This window comes from Mobula hypostoma, chromosome 3 (genome assembly GCF_963921235.1).
Source record: "Mobula hypostoma chromosome 3, sMobHyp1.1, whole genome shotgun sequence".
Taxonomy (NCBI): Eukaryota; Metazoa; Chordata; class Chondrichthyes; order Myliobatiformes; family Myliobatidae; genus Mobula; species Mobula hypostoma.
This window is the reverse complement of record NC_086099.1, coordinates 177368434-177396339: the sequence shown is the minus strand read 5'-3', so window position 1 is coordinate 177396339 and position 27906 is coordinate 177368434. Positions and strand designations below refer to the sequence as shown.

General features: G+C 39.4%; 1 protein-coding gene across 10 annotated transcripts in view; it reads right to left on the bottom strand.

Annotated features, from left to right (window-relative positions):
* rundc3b (RUN domain containing 3b) overlaps positions 1-27906 on the bottom strand; it is a 103726-nt gene that overhangs the window by 16388 nt on the left and 59432 nt on the right. For all 10 annotated transcript variants that reach the window (XM_063044149.1, XM_063044150.1, XM_063044151.1 and 7 more), the window contains 6 exons: positions 22461-22594; positions 18552-18637; positions 18189-18278; positions 15613-15693; positions 12098-12266; positions 6076-6233 (listed from right to left, as the gene is read on the bottom strand). In XM_063044149.1, the coding sequence (XP_062900219.1) occupies positions 6076-6233; positions 12098-12266; positions 15613-15693; positions 18189-18278; positions 18552-18637; positions 22461-22594 (718 nt within the window). The remainder of the gene's footprint in view (positions 1-6075; positions 6234-12097; positions 12267-15612; positions 15694-18188; positions 18279-18551; positions 18638-22460; positions 22595-27906) is intronic.

Genomic DNA, 27906 nt, shown 5'->3' with positions numbered 1-27906 from the left:
AAAAATATAGCACAGAAACAGGCCCTTTGGTCCATCTAGTCCGTGCCAAACCATTTAAACCGCCTACTCCAATCAACCTGCACCGGGACCAAAGGTCTCCATACCCCACCATCCATGTTGTACAATACCTTAAAAATAAAAGGCAATTCTCTTTTATTTATGGGCCAAGAACATTTTCCAAATTTGTTATTAAAACTAAAAGGCATAGGTTTAAGATGAGAGGGGAAAGACGTAAAGGAGATCTGAAAGTTAAGTTTTTCCACTTAGAGGATGGTGATTATATGGAAGGTATTGCCAAAGGAGGTGGTAGAGACAGGGTATAATTACAGCATTTAAAAAGACATTTGGATAGATATGGATGGGAACAGTTTAGAAGGATATGGGCCAAACCACAGACAATTGAGATTAGTGTAGATAGGAATCTTGGTTGGCATGAACAGGTTGGGTTGAAGAGCCTGTTTCCATGCCGTAGATCTATGAATTTAACAGATCAGAAGCCAAATCTACATAGTAGCAGTTCCATAAAACCTCCAGCATTTTTCTTTCGTTTATCAATGTTCACCTTTTCCACAAACAAGGTGGTCTTACTTCCCAAACTGTTTAATCCTTCAAAGCTTTTCACGCCCACTTTTTTTTTAAGCAGGAGTCAAAAGCTTTAGATTTTGTTTACTCATTCAAAGGATGTTGTCATCACTGGCATTTGCTGTCTGTCCCTAATTACTCTTGAAATACTGTGACATATGGAATCATGTAAAGTGCAGAATGGGTAAAGAGAGCAGACTTCCTTCACAAAAGGGAGTTGATGAATCAGAGGGGTTTAATTCTGAGACTAGCAGATTCATTTAATTACTTGAATTTAAATTCCCCATGTACCATAATGGGATTGCAACTCAGGTCTTTGATTCAATGATGTAGAATCCTCATTGCTGGTCCTGTAATTTAACCATAATGCCACAACAAAAGGCAACTATGAAACAGAATCTTGTGAGTTCTTCAGCAATTAAGTGACCATCATCAACAATAGCCCTCCTAGTTCAACAAGGACATTCCGTGCTTCTTCCTTTTATATCCTCATCCTTCAGGACTCCCCTTTGTACTTGAGAGTCCTAGCTAAATAAAATAGAGTAAACCTAGACTCCAATGCATTTAGTTTTGAATTTTCATTTCCTTAAAACTGTTCATGTTCATGATATCCAGTTGCATGCATTGTGACAAGCTCATACCATTTAGACTTTCCCCCTTAACCTGCACAACATTGATAAGTACTAGTACTTCAACAAATTGATGACTGAGGCTAATTAAATATGGAACTGAAACTCCAAGCTTCTCCTGGGATTTTGAACTTTCACTTGTAAAAATTATAGTAAGCAAAATTACGCAAATAACCTTTTGCAAAGAGGAAAATGGTGAAATTCACAAATAGCTACTTCAAAACTGAATTTTAATAAAAATTACAAGCATGGATATCTCTGTATCCAATACATATTAAATATAAGTAAGGGCAATGGGGAAGAGCCTCTACTTCCATAGATGTGTCCAAAGATTCGGCATGACACCTAAAGCTCTCACAAGCTTCTATAGATGTGTGGTGCAGAGTGGTTGCATCACAGCCTAGTATGGAAACACCAATGGCCTTGAATGGAAAATCCTACAAAAAGTAATGGATATGGCCCAGTCCATCACAGGTGAACACCTCCCCACCACTACACCAGGTGCTGTCACAAGAAAGCAGCATCCATCATCTGCGACCCATTCAGGTCATGATCTCTTCTGCCTGCTGCCATCAGGAAAGAGATACCGAAGCCTCAAGGCTCACAACACCATGTTCAGGAACACAGTTATGACCCTTCAATCATCAGGCTCTTGAACCAGAGCGGATAACATCACTTGCCCCATCACTGAACTGTTCCCACAACCCATTTTCTCACTTTCAAGAACTCTTGTTCTCAATTGCTTATGTATTATTATTTATTTTCTTACTTTTTGTATTTGCGCAGCTTGATATCTTTTGCACACTGGCTATCCACCCTGTTGGTGTGATCTTTCATTTATTCTATTGTGGTTATTGGATATATTGAGTATGCCTGCAAGACAGTGAATCTCAGGGTCCTACATGGTGACATAGTTACTTTGTTAATAAATTTACTTTGAACTTTGAATTTATTGCGCATCCATCTTTTCTCCACCCCTCTGTTGGCATGTTTTCCTCCAACAGTACAAATCATATTTATAAATTTCAAGTAGTAACATTTAGTCGTCTTCTGTGTACATTCATACATCAGACTTAATTGAACACACTTTTGAAAAATTCAAAAGTACCAAGAGGTGTTGCAGAATGTAGAAATAATTGCTTTTTACTGAACATGTCATACTTCAATTTCCAGTGAGTCAGGTACAGAATTTTTTTAACCATGTCACATTATCATGATTCTGTTTAGTTATCACCATGAATATATTTGAAAGTGCAACTTCCAGCTCCATCTGTTCCAAATTAAAAAAACCTTCACTCCAGTGGCACTGAAACTCAGCTGTCACATTGCCAGAGAAATGGGCACAACTATCCTTTTGCAGGCAGCATTCCATTTGTCATTTCCTGGCTTTTTGGGCATTATTATGCTGATCTTCATAACAGCAGAATCAGCACAGTTACAACACGTCATTTCCATAGTATATCAGTAAATCAATAATGTTGCATTGCAAAGTTTGCACATACCAGCTGATTTCCTGAAACAGGCTGTGATATGCCATCAGAGAGAAAACATAGTTGTAGAATCTTATAGCGGGGCAGATTATTCTTGGAATATGCTATTTTTGAAAGAACTTCACATGCCCTGTATGTTGAGTTCAGTGCTCTGTGATAGCAGTGCCATCCAGATCACAGGACTGAAAAGAAAGCCTTTTTGTGTGTTCTGTTTCCCAATCTGCCACCAGTGGAAACAGATTCTCTTTCTCATTTACGACTGTTAATGCCACAATGAAATCTGCACTAAACAAAGCTTCTGAATTCTCGCCACATGATAAAAGTTTCTGATGACGTTCTGGTAAATTTCCTTCTCAGACCTTAGTATACATTACAGTATGGGGCCCAGATATGGCACAGTAGTCCACACTAAGATCCGATCGACAACATACAGCACACAATGCAATGTAAAATCATCTCAAGGCTATACCTATACTCAGTAGACACTTTATTAAGTACACCTGTACACCAGCTTGTGAATGCAAATATCCAATCAGCCAATCATGTGGCAGCAACTCAATGCTTAAAAGCATGCAGACATGATTAAAATGTTCAGTTGTGATTCAGAGTAAACATCAGAATGGGGAAGAAATGTGATCTAAGTGACTTTGCCATGGAATGGTTGTTGGTGCCAATTGCAGTATCTCAGAACCTGCCGATCCCCTGGGATTTTCACGCACAACAGTCTCTGGAGTTTACAGAGCATGGTGCAAGAAGCAAAAAGCATGAACCCTGTGGGTGAAATTGCCTTGTTAATGAGAGCGGTCAGAGAAGAATGGCCAGATTGGTTCAAGCTGACAGGAAGGTGACAGTAACTCAAATAACCTTGCATCGCAACAGTGGTGTTCAGAAGAGCATCTCTGAACACCCAACACATCGAACCCTGAAGCGGATGGGCTACAGCAGCAGAAGACCACACCAGGTTCCACTCCAGTACTTAATAAAGTGGCCACTGAGTGTATATTACAATTGTACAGAAATTATGGATTCCACAATATTAGCCTCTAGGGCAATATTTTAACTGGGGTTACGAGTTCTTCCTCTCACACTGGCTCTTTTTTTGGATACCTATTCCAAAAAGGAGAAATGGCTCACTGACAACAATGGTGGCAGAGGGGATCAGTGACAATCAGATCAGGAAAAGTGGTGGGAGCGGCAGATTGACTAAAGTGGTTGAGAAGTTATCTTGTGCCAACAGTCAGTCAGACTGTGCCTAATATTGGCGCTAAACCTTCTTCAGCCCACGTGTGAGATGGAGCAAAGCATCTTCACTTTCCAGGCCATCAAGTATTGTGCCGTCCCAGCCTCATGGACGAATTTCATGAACGATGGTTTGGGTCAACAAGACAAAGCCATAAATGTATTCAAGTTCACTCCACAATCTAAGTAGGGCTTAAGTCCCAAAAAAAAAACTGATTTCCTGATTTAACAAATTGCTTTTGGTAAAATTGTCAGATCGATTGGAAATTAACAGATTCCATCCATTATTGTGATTCTCGTGATCAGTAAGTAGTACTGAACTTATTATACAATATCTAGATTTTTTGAAATAAACAACCTTAAAGATAACTGTTCGTGATCAACTGTTTTGAACCATTAACCAAGCTTGAAGTAATAAAGAGCAGTTATGCTTCTAATTCAGAACAAGGCATAAAAAATGGCAGATTTACTCTGAAAATATTGAGTGTAAATTATTGTTAAAATTATTAATTCTGATGTCCACTCCCATGCATCAAGGACAAAATTAACTCATTGGGGTTTTATGATCATCTAATGTTATAATCACCATTACAATCCAGTTTTTTTTGTTAAATTTCAGATCTGTTGACTGAAGTAATGGATTGCCACCAGCTATAGCCAATCACTCCACTAATAGTTCCATAACACAAAGCAAAAATACAAAATGGCAATGATGCTCTGTATTTAAATTTATTTGTTCTTATGATTGTAATAAGAATGGTAATACATTCAGACCACCCAGAATCTCTTTTGAGATAGTTAAAGGTCTCTCTTTATTCTTAGACAAAAAGTATTGTGATTGAGCCAAAGTGTTGTTATTGAGCTTTATACATAAAGCCAGAGAACTCAACGGGTCAAGCAGCATCTATGGAAGAAAATGGACAGTTGACATGATGGGCTGTGACACTTCATCCGGACTGAAGAAGAGGGGAAGGCACAGGGGTGATTGGGAATGGTGGGGGAGGGGGGGAATAGGAAGAAATGGAGCAAGAGCTGTCAAGCCACAGGCTAATCCAGGTTGGGGCCGTGGGGGGAGGTGGGATAAGCAGGTGGAGGAGAAGTAAGGGGAATGATGCAAGAAATTTAGAAGTAATAGGTAGAAGTGACAAAGAAAAAAAATAAAATCTGATTGGAGAGGACAGAGGACCATAGAATAGAGAAATGGAAGTGACAGGGTAACCAGTGGGAAGAATATGTGGGTGATGGGCAGATGAAGATAGCAGGGGAAAGTGAAAGAAATGGCGTGACAGGGGCCAGTGGGAGAGGAAAACAAAAAGAGAGAGGAGAGTGGTTACAGTGAGTTAGAGAAATCAATGTTTCTGTTGACAGGTTGGAGACTGCCAAGGTAGAATATAATGTTCTGTTCCTCTAATCCGTGCCTGACCTCAATCTAGCAGTGGAAACGTAGAAATCTACAGCACATTACAGGCCCTTCAGCCCACAATGCTGTGCCGACCATGTAACCTACTCTAGAAACTGCCTAGAATTTCCCCACCACATAGGCCTCTATTTTCCTAAGCTCCATGTACCCATCTAAGAGTCTCTTAAAAGACCCTATTGTATCCGACCCTAGTGGGGGCAGCTGTGGACAGATATTTTAGTATGCGAATGGGATGTTGAATTAAAATGAGAGATTTTGGTGTTATTGGGTTGAAGTTTTCTGTGAAGTTCTGCAAGGATTAATGTTAATGTTAACACATTCTGGGTCTCTGCCTATGCACTGTGGTACAGATGCACTTGAAGTCAATTGCCCATATCAGACTCCCTACAGCTTCCTGCTTCCCTAGTTATATGGCAGCCATAACTGCAGCATTTATTGAAACTCCAGTCACTTAAATGGAGTTTCTGACCTTCATAAAAAAGTAATGAAATGCTTTTTAAAAGTACCATTCAGTTAAAAGGATCAACTTTATTTGCAAATTGTTTTTATCCACAATTTGATCTGCTGAGTATTGCTCGGAGTATAACTAGATCCCCAGCTCTAGTCATTTGCTTCACACCTTCTCTGCACTGCCTTCTGAGATTCGATAAATGCTGCAACAGTTAAAATGCCTCGTTACACTCAGCTTAGTAAATCGGACAGTTAAGATGCTCACAGCTGATCCTGCAGTTCTAGGATGATAAACTCCAGTTGCTCCTTCTCCAGTTTGTGGTTGAGGTCTGTCTCCTCCATTCGCTGTAGGACTATCTTGTTTTGAGCTACCGACTCTGCAAGTTGAGCTTCCCGCAAACGTACTAACTCTTCCAGATAGCCCTAGAAAGTAAAGAAAGGCAAATCAAGACACTTGCTTTTAAAAATAGTGCAAACGTTCCTCTCGCAGCATCAGAACAAACAGATCAAATAGTAATTTAGACAACCCACTTGTTGCTCAAAACTGCTGGAGTACCAAATATCAGTAGAAAAAACTGGCACAGCTATTGTAATGTCTTAATGATGCAAAAAAAATTTCATCCTCCATCGACAATGGAAACTAATTTGTAAGTGAGCCAAGCAGTTGAACATGTATATAAATTTGGAAGCTCATTTCAAATTCGGTTCCTTAAAGTTATTATAGTCAGGGGTGGTAGTGGGGATAAGCTCCCACTACTTACTAAATGCTCCCAATGGCGTGTGTCTCAAATAGCCTCTGACAACCAAGTCCAGCTCCTAGCCATCTTGTGTGGCTTAGCAGCTAAGCCCAGCGGAACTGTTTCTACTGATAGAAGCAGGGGCAAAGATGGGATACTGGCACCTTGAAGCCAATTGCTTTGGGCAGATGAGGATCATTAGCTATGGTTGGCAGCTCATCAAGAAGGAAAACTCTGATCTCAAACCTCTGCTGCCTTGCGGCTATTCCCACTCACAGGAAAAAGTCCAGAGCTATAGCCCCCAAGGCAGTCAGTCCTATACTGAGTTTAACACTGACCGGCAATTCTTGAAATGCTGCTGGTGCCAATCTGTATCAGCGTCTGCCATTCCTTTGGATTCATTAGTCGCATGGAGAGGGGGTGCCTGCTACATGGGCAACAGCTTGTTCTCCATATCATTCTGCCCTGGCTTGTGTATCAAGTCGACAGCTGGGACATAACATCCTGACCAACAGAGGGCCTCAATTTCAAATTCACTACGGATTCACCCACTACTAAAAACATTAAATTTAATAGAACTATAGCTTTCAAAATCCTTGAAATAACCATCGCACTCCATTTTTGCCATGTATTAAAAGCAGTTGGGGTGGTACAATACCTGTGATGGAATATGTTTATTTCAAAAGGTACAAAACATTTCCAATCCACAACTAGAAATTGTGTTAATATCCCCCACACCAATACTGGACTTTGATAACTATGTAGTTGTGTGAGGACACAAAAGTTGCTGGGAGATTTGTAATCTCCACATGAAAAGAAAGAGGCAAACTTGAGTCTTTTTTGAAATTCAGAAAAGACACCAATTTGCTCTGGTCAAGGAATTAATCTGAAATGGTAGAAAATAGTCCTGAAAACTGGTGACAATTCTCATTTGAAATATTTAATCATCAGAAACCAAGGATGGCAGATGGCCAGAATAGAAAATGCTTTCACAACATTAATGTTGAAATTTGAGGAATCTCATGAAAATAGCCTTGTTCCATTTTCATTCACTATAAATCAGTAGCTGGTTGGCTAGGAGGAGTAAGTGGGGCTGAGAGTGTCATAAACAGGAAATGAAATTCAGTGAAAATAAAAGGAAACTCAGGTGAAGGTGGCATTTGGCATACTTACCTTAATACGTCAGGGGCACAGAATATAAAGTTGGGATTTTATGTGGCAGATTTACAAAGTAGTAGCTAGGCTATGTATTGTGTGCAGTTCTTGCCTCCAACTAGAGAAAAGATATGATTTCTCCAGAGAGAGTACAGAGATGCTGCATTAAAATGTTACCTAGTTTGGGGGACTTTAGTTATGGTGAAAGAATGGAGACGCTGACTGGCAAGCTGACAGAGGTATACAAAATCAGGAGCACAGATATAGAAAATAGAAGCATTTTCTCACGCAGGGGTATCAAAAACAAAAAGATACAGTGGTATAAACAATGTGAGATAAAGGAGTTTTAAAGGGGACTTTTAAAAAATGCACAGAGTGGTTAATATCTAGAACATGCTGCCAGAAGATTTACCATTTGCAGAGCAAATGCTGCTAAGTGTGATTAAAATGGACCATTCTTTAAAATGCTCTCTTCTTGCTCCTGCCATCATGAAGGAGATACAGGAGCCTCAGGACTCACACCACTTGGTTCAAGAACAGTTATTACTGCTCAACCGTCAAGTTCTTGAACCTGTGGAGATAACTTCACTTGCACCAACACTAAACTGTGCCTACACCCTATAGGCTCACTTTCAAGGACTCTTCATCTCATGTTCTTGACATGTATTGCTTACTTAGTTATTTATTATTACTACAAGTACCTGCTTGAGGCCGGAAGTGTTTCAGATTTTGGAATATATAATGAAATAGCTTGGAATCTCCACCATTTTCGACTCTGAATTTGTGTGCTTCCAGTAAGCAAACTTTGTCTTACACTTGTTCATCACACATATGTAATTAACAGTAAAAATTACTGCCACAGGAAGCAGTTGAGGCCAGTACTTTGGCTATATTTAAGAGGGAGTTAGATATGGCCCTTGTGGCTACGGGGATCAGGGGGTATGGAGGGAAGGCTGGGGCGGGGTTCTGAGTTGGATGTATCAGCCATGATCATAATAAATGGCGGTGCAGGCTCGAAGGGCCATATGGCCTACTCCTGCACCTATTTTCTATGTTTCTATGTTTCTATATGTGTAGGGTAACAAAAGCAGCACAACAGCACCAGGAGAATACTTGAATCAGCTGTTGAACAACAACCAACCAACCACAGGATCTGTCTGCATCTATGATGGCATGTTTTGATTACAAATATGCAATATTCTGTATCTGCATTTTACTTATTTTAGGTTTTATGTAAGGTTTAAAAAGAATCAGGATTGTAGACGTTCTGGTGCTGGATTTTCATATCAACAGATGCTTTAAAAAAATTAATGCTGTGCATTTTTTTACATTTCTGAAAGCATCCTGCTGAATATTCACAATTATCTTCAGTTTTCAGTCGTCGTGATAGCTTTTTGCTTATTTCATAAACAAACCATTAAACTCGTATGTTAACTTCGATGCTGAGCGAGATCCTCATTTTTCACTTTATATATTGTTTTTCTATTTTTCATCGTCTTTGGTTCACTACATATGTGAGCTCACTTCTCAGAACTGTGTGATGCACAGAGACTTGCACATCACCTGGGAACCTTTCCAGCATTTTGTGGACTTTTCCATTTCAGACTTCATGTCGGAACTCGAAAACAATTTGGATTTTGGAGATCTTCATATTTTGGAATTTCTTATAAAGGATTTGGCTTCTTTATTTATTTGCACAGTTTGTTGTCTTTTGCACATTGGTTGCTTGACCATCTTCTTGTGTGTGTTTATTCCTTTCTGTGGTGTTTTGTTGTAACTCACTGTGAATGCCCATAGGAAAATGAACCTCAGGGCTGTATACAGTGACGTATATGCACTTCGATAATAAATTTACATTGAATAAACTTTGAATTATTTGATGGTTGGCACGGACAAAGTGAGCCAAAGAACCAATATCCATGGTGATTTTATGAAACTGGGGTGGGGCAGTTGGTGGAAACTGATTTACACAGACAAAAGTTTGAGCTGGAATTTGCAGACTTGCTTTTTATTTGCAGAATCTTGAGTTTATGAAGTGGAAAAGAAACCCCAGAGCAGAATGCAAGCAACAGGGTGACCACAGTTAAGAGCCCTCTACTGTGGTGGGCGAAGAGGAGAGACATGCCAGAAATGGCTGCATGGAAAGTCATCCTCTCCCGTCACATTTCAGTAAACAACTGCTCAAGTAACTGATTGGGAGATTGCAGAAGAGGCTACAATCCGGGAAAAGTGCTGCTAAGATTGAATGTTGAGCTAATTCACATTGACTGAACTCAGTGGAAAAGAAAACAATTTTTAAATTTCCCTTAATATAAAAAAAAGCTTTGAAGTAAAAAATGCCTATCGTGAGCAAAGCAATAGGGCATTTCAATAGAGCAGAAACTTCCTCCAAATGCCCACTGGATCAACTAAAGTGGTCACCTTCTCGCCACTTAACTTCCTAACTACCAAAGCTATATATCTGAAACTGAACAAGACCAGTCAAAAGGCATTTATTTAACTCTGACTTGAGCTTTGGATGTTATATCTATGGTAGCATTGAGAACCTATTTCTACTTCTTAGTTCATCAGCTGTTGAATCCCCATTTTCTTTTACCAAGAGACTTAAATAATCTAATGACCTTTCCTTCACTCAGTTACTTGACCCTTCATAATCCTGAGTCATTAAACAATTTCCCACATTGTAACTTACATTGAGCCCTCGTTCCCTCGTCATACTTGTGTTTATAGATCTATACTGTCTCCCAATTATGCAAAATAGTTCATCTTTTCCTCCAAATTCCAAACAGTCACAGTTCACATTTAGCCCTTCTACACTAATATACAAGTTTCAAGCAAATCTGACCCATTGATCATCCCCAAATTCCACCAACAGTAGTTTCTTCTTCAGGCATCAAGGCTGCAAGCTTTAAAAATTCCCTCCCCATATTTTTCACCTCTCTAACATCTGCTATAAGGTTTTCCCTACAGCTTAACACTGAATAGCTTTGCCTAGTTTCTCTTCTATCCCTTATGTGTCAAAGCATATTTATAACAACTCGGTAAGCGCCTTCAACTTTTAAAAGTACTGTAAAAATGCTACTTATGCTTTTTATAATGAGGACTGGTTGTGCCACTGTTCATTGGATATGTAGGCAGGAAAAGGTTAGCTATCCAAAGCAGAAATGCCAAAAAATTTAGCCGGGGTGGGAGTGAGGTAGACAGATGAGTTGCAGACGTCAATGAGAATAATCTAGCAAAAGACGTAGAAAAGAAACGATAGAGTGAAGACGGCAAGATAAAGGTTTCATAAGGCCTATTGGGGCAGATTTTTTTATGGACCTTTGGAAGAGGTTAGATGCAGGGCTGAAGAATTATATTAACTAAAAGAAATATAGAGAAGATGAAATCAAATAAATCGTGAAATAATGGTTTGATGTCCAGAGGTATTTACAGCTCAGAGGAATGAGATGTCTTCAGAGCATTAGTATCGGCCTCCAAAAGGGTAGCAGTGCCCCTCTATGCACCTTGAGTAAGAATGGTTGAGTTGAAACTGAAAGAAGAATTCAAATTTGGAGTGGGTCAGATTCGAGGATGGCCTGTGTCTCTATAGAAATGAAATGCCAGAGGATGTCTTCTGGTCAAATGCAAATTGTGAAAGGAGATCCTGTAGGTTTTACTGTGCCAGAAATTGTTCAGAGATCGGGGAAAGTAAGTCTGTAGGAAACAATGAGAGCAGAGCTGAGCAATGCGTCAAGCTCAAGGCTGATGTAGGGCGTAAGGGGATGACACTGAGCCCTTTGTTGACCGACTGTTTAGGCTCCGTGAGGATTATGAAAACATGCAGAATGTAAGATAAGGTGTGTGGGGAAGTAAATAAAAGAGGCTGTGTTATCGCATCACTTATTTTCTATGGCAGGACATCCTGCAAGCTAGTGCAAATAATTTTCCATTGCACTGGATTCAGTGGATCTGCACATTAAAAACCAAATGGAATGCAGTGTGAAGAAAAATAAAGCTGCAGATGCTGGAATCTGTAACAATAAAAAAAATGTTAGAAGAACACAGTGGGTAAATCAGCACCTGTGGAGACAAAAGGTGCAAGTCAACATTTTGGATCAAGACCGTGTATGTAGCATATTGATATTAAGCTTCTAATGCTATCAGTGGACAAGGAAAATGCTTATTCCCAAAAATTTTCATCTGGAAACGATTAAATGGAGAACAATTAAAAAGCAAACTGCAGATGCTGCAAATGTGAAATAACACAGAAAAGCTGGAAAGCCTGCACCTGTGAAGAGAGAAACAGGCTTAATGTTTCAGTTCAGTGCTCTTTCAGCAGAGCTAAGTGCAGATTTTTTTTTTTGTTTTCTCCCACTACTGGACACTGCTAACCATCTTAGCTGTGACAATTACCTTCTGCTCCAATGCCAGCCTGAATTTCTGCTCCACACGCTTGCACTTGTTATACCAGCTGTGCTCATCAGTGATGAACGGTGGGCCAATGTTCTCCGGTGTGCTGCCTTCACTACTGCTGCTCCCCAGAGTGCGTAACTCCTCTTCATCACTGCTGATACTCTCAGAGCTTGGACGGAACAGGACATTTCATCAATTAGATTTAGCCAAAATTGCACCGATAAACTACTGCTGCAACTATCAGCCTCCTGAGGCAGAAAAATGGAAAGATGGAAAATTTGGAGTCTGCATTCTGATTCGTGCATCAAATTGCAAAACATGTTAGCAGAAGCTTTGAGCTTACGTGCAGCAAGAGGAGCTGTCACTTCATCACAGTCAATAGAAAATGTGAACTTCAGTTCATTCAAATCAGCTGATTTCAAAGGCAATTAATATTCAGAGTCTGCAACAAAACTAAGCAAGGATGGGGAATTTGAATAAAGAGCAAGATTTCCAGCTGGCTAGAGCAGTGAGCAAGAGCTAACCTTGGATCTTGATGAAAGTATAGATGGATGGATTAGTAAGTTTGCAGATAATATGAAGATTGGTGCTGCAAGACCCTTAACAGTGTCGATGAGCAGAGGGATCCTGGGGTCCAAGTTGACAGCTCCCTGACAGTGGTTACACAGGTTGATAGGGTGGTTAAGGAGACAGGTGGCATGCTAGCCCTTATTAGATAAGACAGTCAGGAAGTTATGCTGCAGCTTTATAAAATTCTAGTGAGGCCACATCTGAAGTATTACATACAGTTCCAGTTCCCCCATTATAGGAAGGATGTCGAGGCTTTGGAGACGTTGCAGAAAAGGTTAACTAGGATGCTGCCTGGATTAGAGGGCATGTGCTACAACGAGAAGTTGGATAAACTTGGGTTGTTTTCTCTGGAGTGGCAGAGGCTGAGGGGAGATTGATAGATGTTTAAAACATTATGAAGGGCATAGATAGGGAGACAGCATCTCCCCCACCCCACAGAGTTGAAGTGTCTAGTACCAGAGGAAATGCATTTAAGGTGGTCGGGGGAGGGAGCAATTCTAAAGAAGATATGAGAGGAAAATTTTCTCCCTCCCCCCCCCCACAGAGAATGGTGGTGGGTGCCAGGAATGCGCTTCCTGGGGGATGGTGGATGCAGACACAAAAGGGATTTTTAAGAGATGGTTGGAAAGGCACACAGAAATGAGGGAAATGGAAGGCTATGGGCATGTGCAGGCAGAAAGGATTAGTTTAGTTGGCAATTTGGTTACTTGTTTAATTGGTCTGGCATGACATTGTGGCCAAAGGGGCCATTCCTGTGCTGTACTGTTCTATGTCCTAAACCAGCTGAATATCAATTTTGTGTTAGCCCTGGCCAATGTTTGCATTCAGCCTGCCAGATGCTCATTTGAAATGTGCAGCATTAAGTGACTCGAGTCAGCACCAAGACACATTATTGTGAGTGATTTTAACTTGCCTTGTGTTCCATGCCAGATGTCACCAAGCAATACATCTGCAATGGATGACCACGCTGCTGGCTGTTAAAATGTATTCAGAGTTTCAGTGACACCGAGCAACCCAAATTACAGATGTTAATGCTTCCACTCAAGCCAGGTCCCAGTTACAATGGCAATGGGTGGGAATTAAATTAGCATCAAATTATAAATCTTAAAATTCCCAACATTTGAACTTCCACGTAACAGCAATTTTTTTTTTTGTTCAATGGTGAAGTGTATACAAGTCTTTCAGACAGGAATTAGAAGAAATAAAATTGTGCTGAAAAAAGATTTGTTCTGTAGAGGAAAGATGCCTGGAGAACTGGAAGTGATTTCTTGGGAATAGCAGAACCCAAACTGGAGAGCAAAGATGCCAATGATAGGCCAATGTGTATTAAACCTAAGAGTTAGGAATTTGGGGGCAAGAGAAAGAGTGGTGGAAGAGGAGTTAGATAATTAATGCTGGTGAAGTTTGTAAAGTGAATTAATCTGACCATGATGACTATGCAGGGATTTGAAGCTGAAGGACCTCAACATATATTGTTCTGGGTAATGAGTGCATGTGTAGGTAATCATGAAGGCAAGTCTGAGGAGGGCTGAACATTAAATGTTGAGGAGTTTGTGAAAAACAGATCAAGAAAAATATACAAGAAACCCCATAAATAAACAATTCCAGTTATGCCTAGATAAAGATGTTAACAGCTCAGTTGCAACATTCCAAGCAAAGCTACGTTGATGCTGTAATAACAACATTTGGAGCTTTACTGCTCAGCTCAAGATTGAGCAGTCCAAGGTTTTACACTTGTTGATTCAGACTGAACAAGGGTAAAGGAGAAGGAATGGAATTAATGGCAAAGCAAAAGCTGTAATTTCTATGGATTTAAGTTCACAAAATACATACATTAACCAATTTGCTGAATGAAAGTACTGTAAGTCTGTCTAACTATCAATCACAACTCAATACAGCCTCTAAATTCACACAGAAAAGTGCTATCTTTTCTGCAATGCAAATTATCTATTCTTATCTTCTCTTTTGGAAATATTTTTTATTTTGAGTACATTTTTAAATTACATTGTCAGTGGATCCAGGACTAGTGCATACTTTTAAGTCCATTTAATATGTAAACACCAACATAATCAAACTAAGGTGCTTTTATACAGAGCAGAAGGTGATCTGCACAATAGCAAATGCAATGTAGGAGATTTCATAATTGTAATATGAAACATGAAGCAATTTAAAGAAAATGAAGCAAGTTTTCTAAATTTAGGAAGTAGTATGCAGACAGCCAGTGCTGTTGTAATCAGAGTTAAGACACGGAGTAGCCCTGATCCAAGTAAATGGTGGAATAGTCTTCATGGCTGAATGGCCTACTCTTTTTCTAGTTCCCATAAAAATAGTTGATGCCAGAAAAAAAAACAACTATACTTAATTTTACAAAAATTTGGTGACAGTATAAGCTTGGGTCAACTGAATCCTCCAATTGTTCAAACACTAGGGCTGAGGTCACTTAGACAGAATCAACTTCAGCACCATTCTGATATGATGATGGCAGATATCAGGGATGTCACAAGGACATTCTTTAAAACAGAACAGCCCACCTACTGGATTCTTTGAAGTACACTGAAGATTAATTCATCTGAGTTCATTATCCCAGCCAGAAACCCAAGAGGTAGAAATTCCCCACGGTAGGCTTTGTACATCTCAGATCCTACCATACTTCTAGATAAATTACATTAAAAATAATTCCATAAATGCATTGGATGTCACAAAGCCAGTTTCCAATGTGGCCAATGAAACCGCAGCATACATTCTGAAGTAAAGTCTTACATATCACTTTGTATAGGTTGGCCTACAATTATCCCCCAGGGCACACAGTATGTATGAAATATGCATAAGGTGAGATTGCAAAATTTTTGTAAAAGCAAGGTTTTAAGATTTTTAAACACTGCACATTTTCATTGTATCATTTTGATAGGAAAAAAAATCTATTAAAAAATTACAGACAAATTTACCTTTGTGTGAACTTCAGATATGGGGTATAGTCAATGACAGCAGGACAATTGCCATCCAAACTTTCACCCTTTAAACAGAAGCTGTAAGATAAATCATTTACTATTTTCAATCCAGTTATTTTACATACGATGACTTGTCGAACTACTCAATAATCCATTTGAGGGCTTCCTTTCCTAAACACCTTATTCTTCATGCCAAAAAATCATTTTTAAATGCTGAAATACATGTGATGTAATTTCAAATGCAATTTTTATCTCTGCTTTAGGTTCCCCAGACAATCAAACAGCATGGAAAAAGGCCTTTCAAATCACTTGCCCCCATTTTAGCAGCTTTTTTCAGACAGCCACCACTGAAAACATATAGTTTAAATCTCTTTTAAATTTCTCCCCGTTTACCTTAAAATCAGTTCCTTCTAGTTTTAGACACTCCAACCATGCAGGAAAAAAAGATTCTAACTATCTATCTATGCTCCTCATAACGTTGTATATCTCCATAAGGTCAGTCTTTAGCCTACATTCCAGTGAGAGTAAATGCCTCCTGTCCAAAGTTTCCTGATAACTTTCAGCCCATCATTGCAGTTATCATCCTGGTACAGAAGAGATTCACTCTGTTGCTACCATGTTTTTCCTGTGTTGCGGAGACCTAAACTGTATACAAATCTCCAAGTGCGATCTAACCAGTGTTTTGCAAGATAGCCTCCACCTTCTTTTACTCAATCAAATGTTTTTTTTCAAAAACCGTTTCCATCTGGGTTGCCACCTTGATGACCCACAGTACACCAAAACATCCAAGACACCTGGCATTTACTTTATACGTCCTATCAGAATTCACTTTCCCTTGAAACGTCAATAAAGCTTCTCTCCAAAGGTGCTCTCTAACCTTCTATGTATTACCAGCTTTTCCGTTTTTGCCAATAACCAGGGCTCCAAATGTTTGCTTTGAAAAGCTAAATAATCAAAGCTGTTGATTTGAAGAGCTTTAGAAGCACATTTCAACTACTCAAACAAAGAGGACCAATGCTTACGTCCCTGCTGTGTCTCAAGAACTGGTTGGCTTACAGACAGCATTTCATGTTTTAAAATGAGGATAGCTCAGGCAAATTCAAAAACTGAACAACAAAGACAGTGCAGTCAAAAGCAGAGAACAGATGGCAGGAAATTCTTTAGATTTGCATTTTTCCATCCAAAATGTAAATATTCAATTCCACTGAAAACATTTTCCCAATTGAAACGCACTTTAGTATGATAAATGAGTCCAAGGGCTAACATACACAAACAAAGTGGGGCAAGTCTGAGCTGAAATCCTGTTTTGAGAGGCTAGGCTTAGGGGAATACAAACCCTACAGACGCAAGGAGAAGCTGCAATTACAGCTCATAATGACTGCTGAGATTTTACTTTGAATATAAACCATGACATCACCACATTTAGCAAAGGGTGACGGAGTTAGTCCCAGTAGATGCACTTCGTTGGATCCCCAACAGAGATTAGAGAGAAGCAAATGGGCACTGTGATGTCAGCTGTTGCATTAAGGTCTCTCTAATCTCTCAACTTTACATTAATATGTACCACTGAATGAGGAATTCTGTCATCAAGTCCTGGAAATAGTCATTTGCACAACTAACAGTCCAGCCTTTGTAACCAAAGGTGGGCAGTGGGAGACATCAGCCCTATGAAGCAATTGCAAGCCGATCGGTTTAAACTTCAGTTATAGACATATTGATGAACTCTGAGAAACAGTACAACCCTTCATTGAGAAAGATGCCGGAAATCTGAAAAACTATCTACCTGTGACGACTAGCTTGAAGCCTTTGTACTTTTCTGGTCACCACATTATGGAAACGATACCAATTCATAAGAGAGTTTAAGGAGGAGATTTACAAGGATGTTAAAGATTTCAGGTGTGAGGCAAGATTGGGTAGGTTGGGTTTTTTTTTGGAACATGCAGTGGACAGTTGAATGAAGACTTGGTTGAGGTATATTAAAATTATTAGCAGCCAAGATAGAGGAAACGGGGAATACTTACACAGTACATTAATGTCAAAAAAGCCAGGTGGCAGAACTTTAAAATATAATCAGGAATACAAGGGAAGGCATGGAAAATATTTCTCATTCAGTTGTCAGCGATCAGAATTGTTTTGAGATTTGTTTGATAAATGTACATTTCTCATAAACAGTGCAGAAGCAAAGGTAATAATGCGGTCCGCTTCATCTGTTGTGGCGTATGGCCAAGTGGTTAGGGCGTTGGACTAGCAATCTGAAGGTCGTGAGTTCGTGCCCCAGCCAAGACAGCATGTTGTGTCCTTGAGCAATGCTCCAGTCCACCCAGCTGAAAATGTGTACCGGCAAAATGCTGGGGGGTTAACCTCACGATAGACTGGTGTCCTATCCAGGGGAGGGGGGGAGAAAGAGTCTCGTACTCTCAGGCGCTTCACGCCACGAAAATCGGCATAAGCACCAGCCTGATGAGCCTATAAGGCTCGGGACAGACTTTAACTTTATCTATTAATACATACAATCTGACTTATTTATATATTCATGCTCCAAGCAAACTCATAAAAACAAGTGACCCAAATACCTGAAGTCAATCGCATTGAGTCCAAGCAACATACCAGCAAGCATATTCGCTTCTTCTCCCAGTACAACTGCCCCATCTTCATAATATCTCCTGTAAGGGAAATATGAACAAGGGTGATTGCACTTCAAATGTACTGAGAGAACAGATGGCTTATAACAGTCTCAAATTGGATTTATGTTAACTTTAACTAAGTTGACCAATTAACTCTGTTGTCAATATCCATAACAAACTATGGTTCATGAAACAAAGTCTTTAACAGCCTTTACAAAAACAGTGTCATTACATAATCTCATTACATTCAATTTCATTAAAATATGCTTTTGAATTGGCAGGAGTCATGTGACATGAATAATTTGTTATGACCTGGTTGTTTTGATGTCCCTTAGAGAAGTGGATATATACTCGGACAGACGCTTCTCCATAAGTGCTACGCGAATCCATGCTCTGCCCTATCAAGTTACAAAGATCAGAAAAGAAGCATTACAGTATTAGAATGCATGAGACAAACTACTACACCATTTCTCCTTTTACTAAGCTGACAGCTGCATATGGTGACAAGGCAAGTCTCATTTAAACCAGCTGCTGCTTTATGTAAATACCCAAACGCTTCTTACGGCTTGGTGATAAAGTGTGTAACCACAGCAATAAATATGTCCCTCATGCCATTCTTCATAGTTCCTCATAATCTATGGCAAGGAGACTTTTTCTGTGACCTCCTGTAGATACTCAGGACATCCTTTGAATGCAAATTTCATCAGCTTTCAGGAACTTATGTCAAGCAGAAGTAAAGCACATTTACTTGCTAAGTATTTACAACAAACTCCAATTTGCATAGAGTTTACACCCTACTTAATAAGCTTCAAAAGATCAACGTCAAAATAAATTTGATACCAGAATCAATAAAGAGATGCTCATCAGTCCTGATGAAAGGTTTTGGCTTGAAACGTTGACTGTACTCTTTTCCACAGATGCTGCCTGGCCTGCTGAGTTCCTCCGAGAGAGTGAGAGTGAGAGTGAGAGAGTGAGAGAGTGAGAGAGTGAGAGAGTGAGAGAGTGAGAGAGAGAGAGAGAGAGAGAGAGAGAGAGAGAGAGAGAGAGAGTGTGTGTGTGTGTGTGTGTGTGTGTGTTTTGCAAAGGAATGTTAAGATAGATGACCACAGGTTTTGTGAGTCATCTTCAGAGAGATGTTGAGGGAGGAAATCCTAGACCTAGACAAGGAAAGTTACGACTGGCAAGAAAGTAATTAGTATTAGAGATGCAGAATAGGCCAGGATGAGGTGCAAAGATTTTAAATAGTTAGAGGGCAAGGTTCAACATGGAACAATCAAGCCGTGGAGGGCTCAAAACAAAGCACAAGGATATTTACTACCAGATCAACAACCATACCAATGCAGCACATACTGGGGCAATGGGGGGATAACCGGTGAGACAACATGACCAGAAGCAACAATTTGGATTAATGAATAAATATGGATCTTGGCTGGACAGCAGGAAAATACATGAATCACCAAGTTAAGCTTATAAAGAAGGAAGCCAGGTTGAGTCACAGCATCAGATAAGCTGAAGCAGTGGTTGGGTGAATGATGCCACAACACTGGTAGTAGGTAATGATTAAATAGATTTGCCATTGTAATGTCAACGTACAGAGTCAGCCCAGGTATTTAAAATGGTCTGGTAAAGTCTTGTGCCAGAAAAAAAAGAGATAAAGTCAGAAACAAACTTTTCATCAGAAATTGGTTTTTCTTCCAATATATTAATTGGGAGCAACATTCAGTCTGCTAGCACAAAATGTGTGTTATATATCAGAACAAATCAGACAGTGGAGAACTGAGAGAACTGGTGCTGAGGTGAAGCTGGGAGGAAATGGCATTCATCATTGAACATCAAATTGTAGCCACTAGCCACCCTTGCCATAGGGAACCAATAGTAATGTCCCATCACAAGAAAGCTCATCTCCAAGCTTCATACCAGAGATATTTCAGTATTAAAGATAGGATGAGCTACAGTGCAGATACTACCACATCAGACCTGCTCCATTGCTAGACTCAGAACTTCACATCCAGTCCCTCAACGTTACGAGCTTAACAACATGACCTTTACTAGCTTCATTTTAATGGAATTGATCTGGACTGAAAATTTTAAATTCAGCTAAATGGATAGCTTAATACAAATATAAAATAAAATTAATAAAAATTATGAGGTAATCTGAGAAATCTGGGGTGGATCCTCAGGGTGACTAAGTGAGACCTAGGTTTAGCTCACAGGTTGCTTCACCTCTCCAGGTGGCAAGGCAACCAGACCTTCCAGATCAAATGCAGCAGGTTTGCACCTGAATTGGGAATGGCAGACACCAGTGATGGGTCAGATCAAGCATGATCTAGCCAATTCATTTTTAGATGGTTGTGAAAAGGCAGCTTGGAGATCAGAGAGGGGAGGAAGCTTAAGCTTGAAAAACCAGAAGTAATGTTTTTGAAAGGGAAGCCATTCACTGTGATTAATAGATAATAAATGGGCAGATAAGAATGAAACTAGATGCCACAATGTCATAGAACCAAATCACATAACCAACCATATCAAATATTACAGACAAATCAAGAGCAAGTCGTAATAGATAATTACATAAATATGAACTGTTGGATAACTGATCTATCATCTGGCTATGCTTCGTAATTGTAAAAATTAAATACCCAATCTCAAATGATGCTGCACATTCTAAATATAGAAGAGTACAAGAAATATTTTGTAATTAATTACCCTGTTGAATCATTTGGCCATTCGATTAGCTAATTTTTGTCTGTATAAAACATTAGGGAATCAAAAAAGTTGAATATCATTGAAGTACACTTTTGAAGTTGAGGCAAATGCACTATACTGTTCAAAATGGCATTACTTGTGTGTGCAGTTCAGCAGTGATCATCAGCAGGTTATTGCAATGTAACAATTGTGCCCCATGCTATTCTTGCCCAAATTGTATGATCAAGACATTCTTCAAATTTCACCATGCCAATTGATTCCACTATAATGCCAACAAGAACAAAGTTAGATGTACAAAAGAGTTCCATAAATGATCACATGATCTTTTCTCTCTGCTGTCATCTAGTAGAAGGTACAAGTCTCAAGAGCTCGCATCCCCAGTTTCAAGAACAGTTACTACCCCTCAACCATCAGGCTCTTGGAAAAACGGGGATAACTACACTTACTTAAGAACACTTATCTTGATATTACATGCTCATTATTTATTTATATCTGCATTTGCACAGTTTGTTGTTCATTGATCCTGTTTATAGTTACTATTCTATAGATTTGCTAAGTATGCCCGCAGAAAAAGAATCTCAGGGCTGTATGTGGTGACATGTATGTACTCTGATAATAAGTTTTTACTTTGATTTTGATGGGCATCACTTTTAATCTCAAGACCACTTTCTGTGCCATCACTCTGCCTGTCATTAAGTTATGGAAATATTACTATTGAATTTAGTGATGCAAGCCATTGTTTTTAAGCAAACATCAATGGATCAATATTATCACCAGCTCTGTTCCCCTCTTATTGTCAGCCAAATCACTTGGGCTGAACCAGATAGATACACAGATCTGAAACTTTTTACACAAAACCATTCTAACCACTGAGTTTTTCTCATGCCGTCCTTCTAATGGTCCATTCTTTCTTCCTATAGAAACATTAGGGGATCACAAAACTGCATTTGCTTTTACATCACCTTACATTAAATTCCACTTATCCATCCAGCTCCAGGCCCCCACATTAAAATGAAGACTGGTTATAACCCAGCACACCCAACATAAAGTTGTAATGTGAAAATCACTGTCCAATGACTCTAGCAACATAGAAATCCGATTACAGATGCTCCTCAACACCAAGACATGGGCTAACACTTAGATAGGTCTTTGCAGAAGTCTGATTACAATTTCTTTTATACTCTCTCCCAGTAACCTTGACATCATCAGTTTTGGTGGTTCTTAAATCTTAAAATATTAAAGTAGGACCCTTGAGGTAAAATGACATGAACCTCACCTCATTTTGTTCCAAGGTAAAATTAGGACCAAGAATCCCTTCCCTCATTAAGTTCCGCCTAGGCACCCTCCCACTCGGCCCATCTGCATGTATGCCGAGGTTCCTACTGCTCACATGAACTCTGCCCGTAGCAAATCTCCAACTGAATCCTGAAGTCACATAATATAAAAGCATCTGCTGCAAGCACAAATATCAATTTTTTACAAAAAGAACAGAAGATGAACATGCAGACAGTTTCTAACCTTTGCCCTTGACGAGCTTACGTTCTCCATGTTTTCAATGCTGCTGATGCAGTTATGAGGAACTTTGCTGCAGGCCACGCGTATGAAGTCCCAGAAGCTTCGAGGGCTTTCATAACCAAGCCAATTTATTTGACCTGGAGTACAAAAATAGAACAGCAAATAAAGATACTAATCTACAAAATTAGTTGCTTTCCTCTTGAAGAAAACTTGAGCTGCTTGAGGTACTTCAATGCAGACTCAAATCTTCAGTCGTGAAGATTCAGGCCCCTCTCACCAATTATAATCCCCATCACTTTCTGTCCATTTTAAAAAAAAAATCCATTTAAAATTCTCTGATCCGGAAGGTGGGAAGTAGGATTGTTTAGGCTATTCATTGCTGTGTTATAATAGGTTCACAGGACATTATGCTAGCCTATGCTTTCTTCCTCCCATTTCCGAAATAGTTTACTCTTCCCAACAACTCAGCATGGAATGTTATCAGCAGAATCTTGGGTGATGATTTCTTAGTTACAGAAAGTCAAAAATAGAAAAAGTAATTACAACATTACATAAATAATGGAATTCCCTTCCAAAAGCTATAACTGAATCTGCATCCAAATACTCCATCCACAGGGAGATCTCATTCTGAACAAAACATTTTACCAAACCCTTTTAATAGATGTATTTATCCAATTTCGTTATTACAGTGATATCTTCTGAAAGAAAGCTTCAATTAAAAACAAAAAATTGAGAATATTTCCCTCTATTTAAAATTGTATGCCACTTTACTAATTCCCCAATAAAAAAATTTTGCCCGAATATTTATTTTTACATGCAAGCCAAATTCCTGGCAACAATAAACATTTACATTTCAGGTATTTACATAACAAATACAAATAAATGGTATTTGTTTTTCCCATTTCATACTTAAAACTTGAAGATGACCAAGTGCTATTCACATAGATTCGTATATAGACTAGCTGAGCAGAGTCATATAGAGCACGCTTTACTGTTGGTTTTAATGATTTTTTTTTCCACAATTAGTGGCAGCTACCCTCTGGCAGGAAATGGAAGATGGTGAAAAGGTGCATTAGGTGGCTCTCTTTTCTCACTGCAGTTGTGAATTTCCAGGAACGGGACTTCTTATTCAAGGGATTTGAGCATCGAGTCTGGTATGTACCACCCTGCCCCAACTACTCCATGAAACCAAAGAGCTTACTATGCATTTCAGAGGATTGTTCAAAGTATCTCAACACTGATAGTACTGTAATAGCCAGTTTTCATGCCATTTACTGCGTTCTTATGAACATTAACTCAGTTTTTCACTGTTGTAGTTGAGAATTTACACTCCTTTATCACCACGGATGACACAAATTAAACTGGATTTAGATGAAACAGAATCAGGCTGGCATTGTTTACAAATCCAGTTACTTTTGCTGTAAATAGACCTGTCATCATGTATTGGGCAAGGACAGGTTTGGACTCGATGCACGCAATATAGAAAAGAGTGCAAATATTCAGTTATGAAAAATAAACTACCCAAAATAAATCTAATAAGAGCAAGGGTAGTGAAACAATGCAGGGTTTCAAATGAAGACCAACAAAATTACAAATGCTGGAAAACGGAACTCAAACACAAGAAAGTCTGCAGATGCTAGAGATCCAACGTAACACACACACACACACACAGAGCTGGAGGAACTCAGTGGGTCAGGCAGCATCTGTGGAAATAAACATCCTGAAGGAGGGTCTGAAGCATCAACTGTCTGTTTATTTCCAAAGATGCTGCCCAATCTGCTGAGTTCCTCCATCATTGTGTGTGTGTTGCTAAAAAAAAAAGTAACTCTTTCTCTTACCACGGATGCAGCTTGACTGTTCCCAGCACTGTTTGTTTTTATTACAGTTCCAAAGGACATTAATAAGAAGGAGATTCCAGAAAGCATTAAATGGAAAAGGATCTAGTGCTTTCCCGGCGTATATGAAGGATAAACTCTTCTTGGGCTTCAAGCTGGGTACAGGTATTGATTATAACTGATGTTTTGATGACAAACTCTGCTATCTCCTTCAAGAATTATGCCTGGGTAAGTCTAGTCTGGTGGTATGTATACCTCCATAGTCCATCCCTCCTGATTAGTTAGTCCTCATCCAATCAGGTTTCCTCTCTTCCACTTTGTCTACAATTGAATTCCTGTTCTTACTTAGAATGTGACCTTTGTCTTTGTTAAACTTCTTTTCATCTGGTTTTATTTCAATGGCTTCCTTCACCAGGTGGTCCCAAAAGCCATTGGCGTGGAACAGTAGTTTTGTGCCATCAAAGTCAATCCCATGGCCACTGTGAATGCAATATTCTGCTACCGCCAATTTCTCTGGGTAACCCAAACAGATGCACCTCCTGTGCTCCTTAATGTGTGATTCCCTGTGCATCCCATTTGGCCTATATATGCTGCCTCAAATTCACAGGGAATCCTGTAAACACCATCCGACCCAAGTCCCTAGTCATCTTTGACCTGCATAATCTGCGACTCGAGCTTCCTTACGGGCTTGTGGATGGTAGTAGCAACAAGGAGGAAGCCACTGCTTCCGCCCGTCTTCCTTACTTTTCACAGTTTCTGCATGGATCGCCAGGATCCTGAAGAAATGCTGGATTAATACCATCCAAAAACCCGTAACGAAGCTCAAGTCGCAGCTTCAAGTCAAATTTACTTATGACAGAGGAGATTATCTGGTGCATTGGATCTAAGATAGCTCCCGGAAGAGCAATAGCACAAGTCTCATATCTTTCCTCATGCCCATCAATTCCCTTATGATTCTTTTTGCCATTAACAACACAAGGTCATTCATTGTTGCTAATTAGCCTAAAAATCATTGCAACCTTGAAATGGAAGAGGAAACCAGTGCATGTAGAAAAAACCCTTTCGGTCCTTGGGGAAAACATGGAAATTTTGCAGAGGTAGGGTGGAGCCCAGAACCCTTACCAACTAGGCCAAAACTTGCAGGGAGCAGGCAGCAGGGTACCCAAGACACTGCATGGCAGTGCTGGAGTGAAGAGTGTTATCTGGGAGATAGCTCCATGAAACACAGACTTCATATTCATTTAGATTCTGATTACCAGAACCACGTTTGTGGTATACACAACTTGCGTTGTTAAACTATCTAGAATACTCTAGATGGTTCAAGTAACTAGAAAGCATAAAATTGCAGATGCTGGAAAATCTAGAAAATACTACAGATACCCAACATCGGCATCTGGCTGAAGAAGTAGTCTCTCAGTCTCTGTCTCTCTCTCAAGCACTAAGGTTTTGATCAAACCCAGATGACAATTCAATTTTACCTCATCTTCTTCTGCAAAACAAAAAAAAAATACTCGAACAATACTACTTTTCTCAATATTTTAAGAGAAAATATCTTGACAGAGCCCTGATGATCACTTCTTTTGTTCAATGAAATTAATGAATCATAAAGGAATAAGTGAAGGAAAATTCAAAATGAAATGAATTCTCATTATATTCAAAATAATAAGGCATCTTAAATTGCAGTGCAAGCATAAAACTTCAGTCAGAAAAAGCATCGACTGCCTATGAAGAGGAAGATTGAGATTCTTTCTGGCAGCCTATGGTTATCATTTCAAGAGTTCCAATTGATTGACTCCATTCACAGAGGCTGAAAGAACATTGAATGATGAGGATAGTTGTTAAATTTATTTTTGCAACATGTCTTTTAGCAATTTAATTAAGAATCTTATTCCATTTTTGCTAAATGGTTAATTCATCTTTCTCACATAGTAGGAAATGAGGAATTTTTTTAAAAAAATGCCACGCATAATGTTTAATTGCTGAGAAACTGAACCCATTGAAATTACGTGATAGGGTAAATAAATACTAAACTGGATCATGAATGCTAAAGACTATATGCTTCCACCTCCATCATTAATTGAGTTATGCAGAACAAAAACTCAAAATTTGGTATTCAAACAGGAATAATAAAGAAAAGCAATTGTGGAGAAACCAAAAGTAACTGATACTACAACAATTGGACAGCTAATGTTAAACTTGACATGAACTACAGAATATTGAGTCAGAGGCTAATCATAACCAGATTTTCAAGTGATAGAGAAAAGAAGGGCGGAGCTTAGTCAAGATGGCGCTAAACGGCGACTCCTTCGGAAGCAGCTGTATTTCCATCTTAATATCTCTATTTTTCCCTTTCAGGGTTCTTTTGAAGACCCTGACCTGGAGTTGCATGCCGACGTCGGTTCTTTGCAGGAATGGGACCTGCTCTCGGGATTTCATGACTGGCCATTATCCGACTTGCCAAGGGCACAGCCTAAGAGTTTGGCTTGCCTTTAGAGGCCTAGGATCTCGGGGCTCTGAAGACGGGCAGATATGAAAGTCGGTGTCCCAACAGACCGGTATGTCATGGGAGCTGTGTGCTCAGAGACCTGAGATCTTTGGGCACAGAGCTCAGAAAAAGCGACGCAACAGACTTTTAACATCGTAAACTAGTGAGTTGTTTGTTATGTTTCCCCTCTTGCTGTGAAAACGGAAACATCTTTCTTCCTTATTAGGGAGAGAGAACCTGTGGTATGTTGAATACTGCGTGAACATGTAGTCTTTGGAGTACTGCAAGTCTGTGTCTTTGCTGTTGTTTTTGCCGCATGCTTCAGTGCTCAGTGATGGGTGCCGATGCTTTTTTTTTGGCTGGTGGGGGGATCATTGCTTCCTGCCGCTTACGTGCGGGAGGGAGGGGAGCTGGGAGGGTCCTTGGGGGTTCCAATATTTAACTGTCATTCATTCTTTGGGGGCACTCTTCTGTTTTTGTGGAGAAAAAGCATTTCAGGATGTACATTGTATACATCTCTCTGACATTAAATGTATATTTGAGACCTTTGAAAAGAAGTTTGGACGGACAGCAAAAATATTTTAATAGCTACATTTCCAATATTGGAATTTAATTTATGAATTCACTACAATGTTTAGATTCATAAAAGTATGAGTAAACAGAAGGTAGTGCACTTAAAGCAAACAGAGTCAAAGCACCATCCTCCTAACCTTTAAAGTACAATTTAGAAATCATTGGAGAGTTTACAGTGAATGCTGGGTTTTTTTGATTATCTAGGACTCAGACTGTGCCAGACTCCTTCACTTTTGCCCTTTGATCAGGAAGGTTAAAATGATGAAAGAGATCAGAATATACTTCCTTCCTAAGAATATATAACAGGCCAGGAAAGGGCATAATTAGTTCTCTGAAGTTCACTCCTGTAGTACCTTTACTCTTCCATTGTATCATCAATTGCACTATAAATAGCTGCAGTGTTCTTGCCTCTAATAGCCCATTTAAGACACATTTAAAGGGATATTACTGTCATCATCTGCTTAATTTCTTCTTCCTTACAAACTGATGGATTGCTATACTGCTTTTGAAAATATTTTTTCAAAATCCAGTATCAAAAATTCAATAATTGCAGATG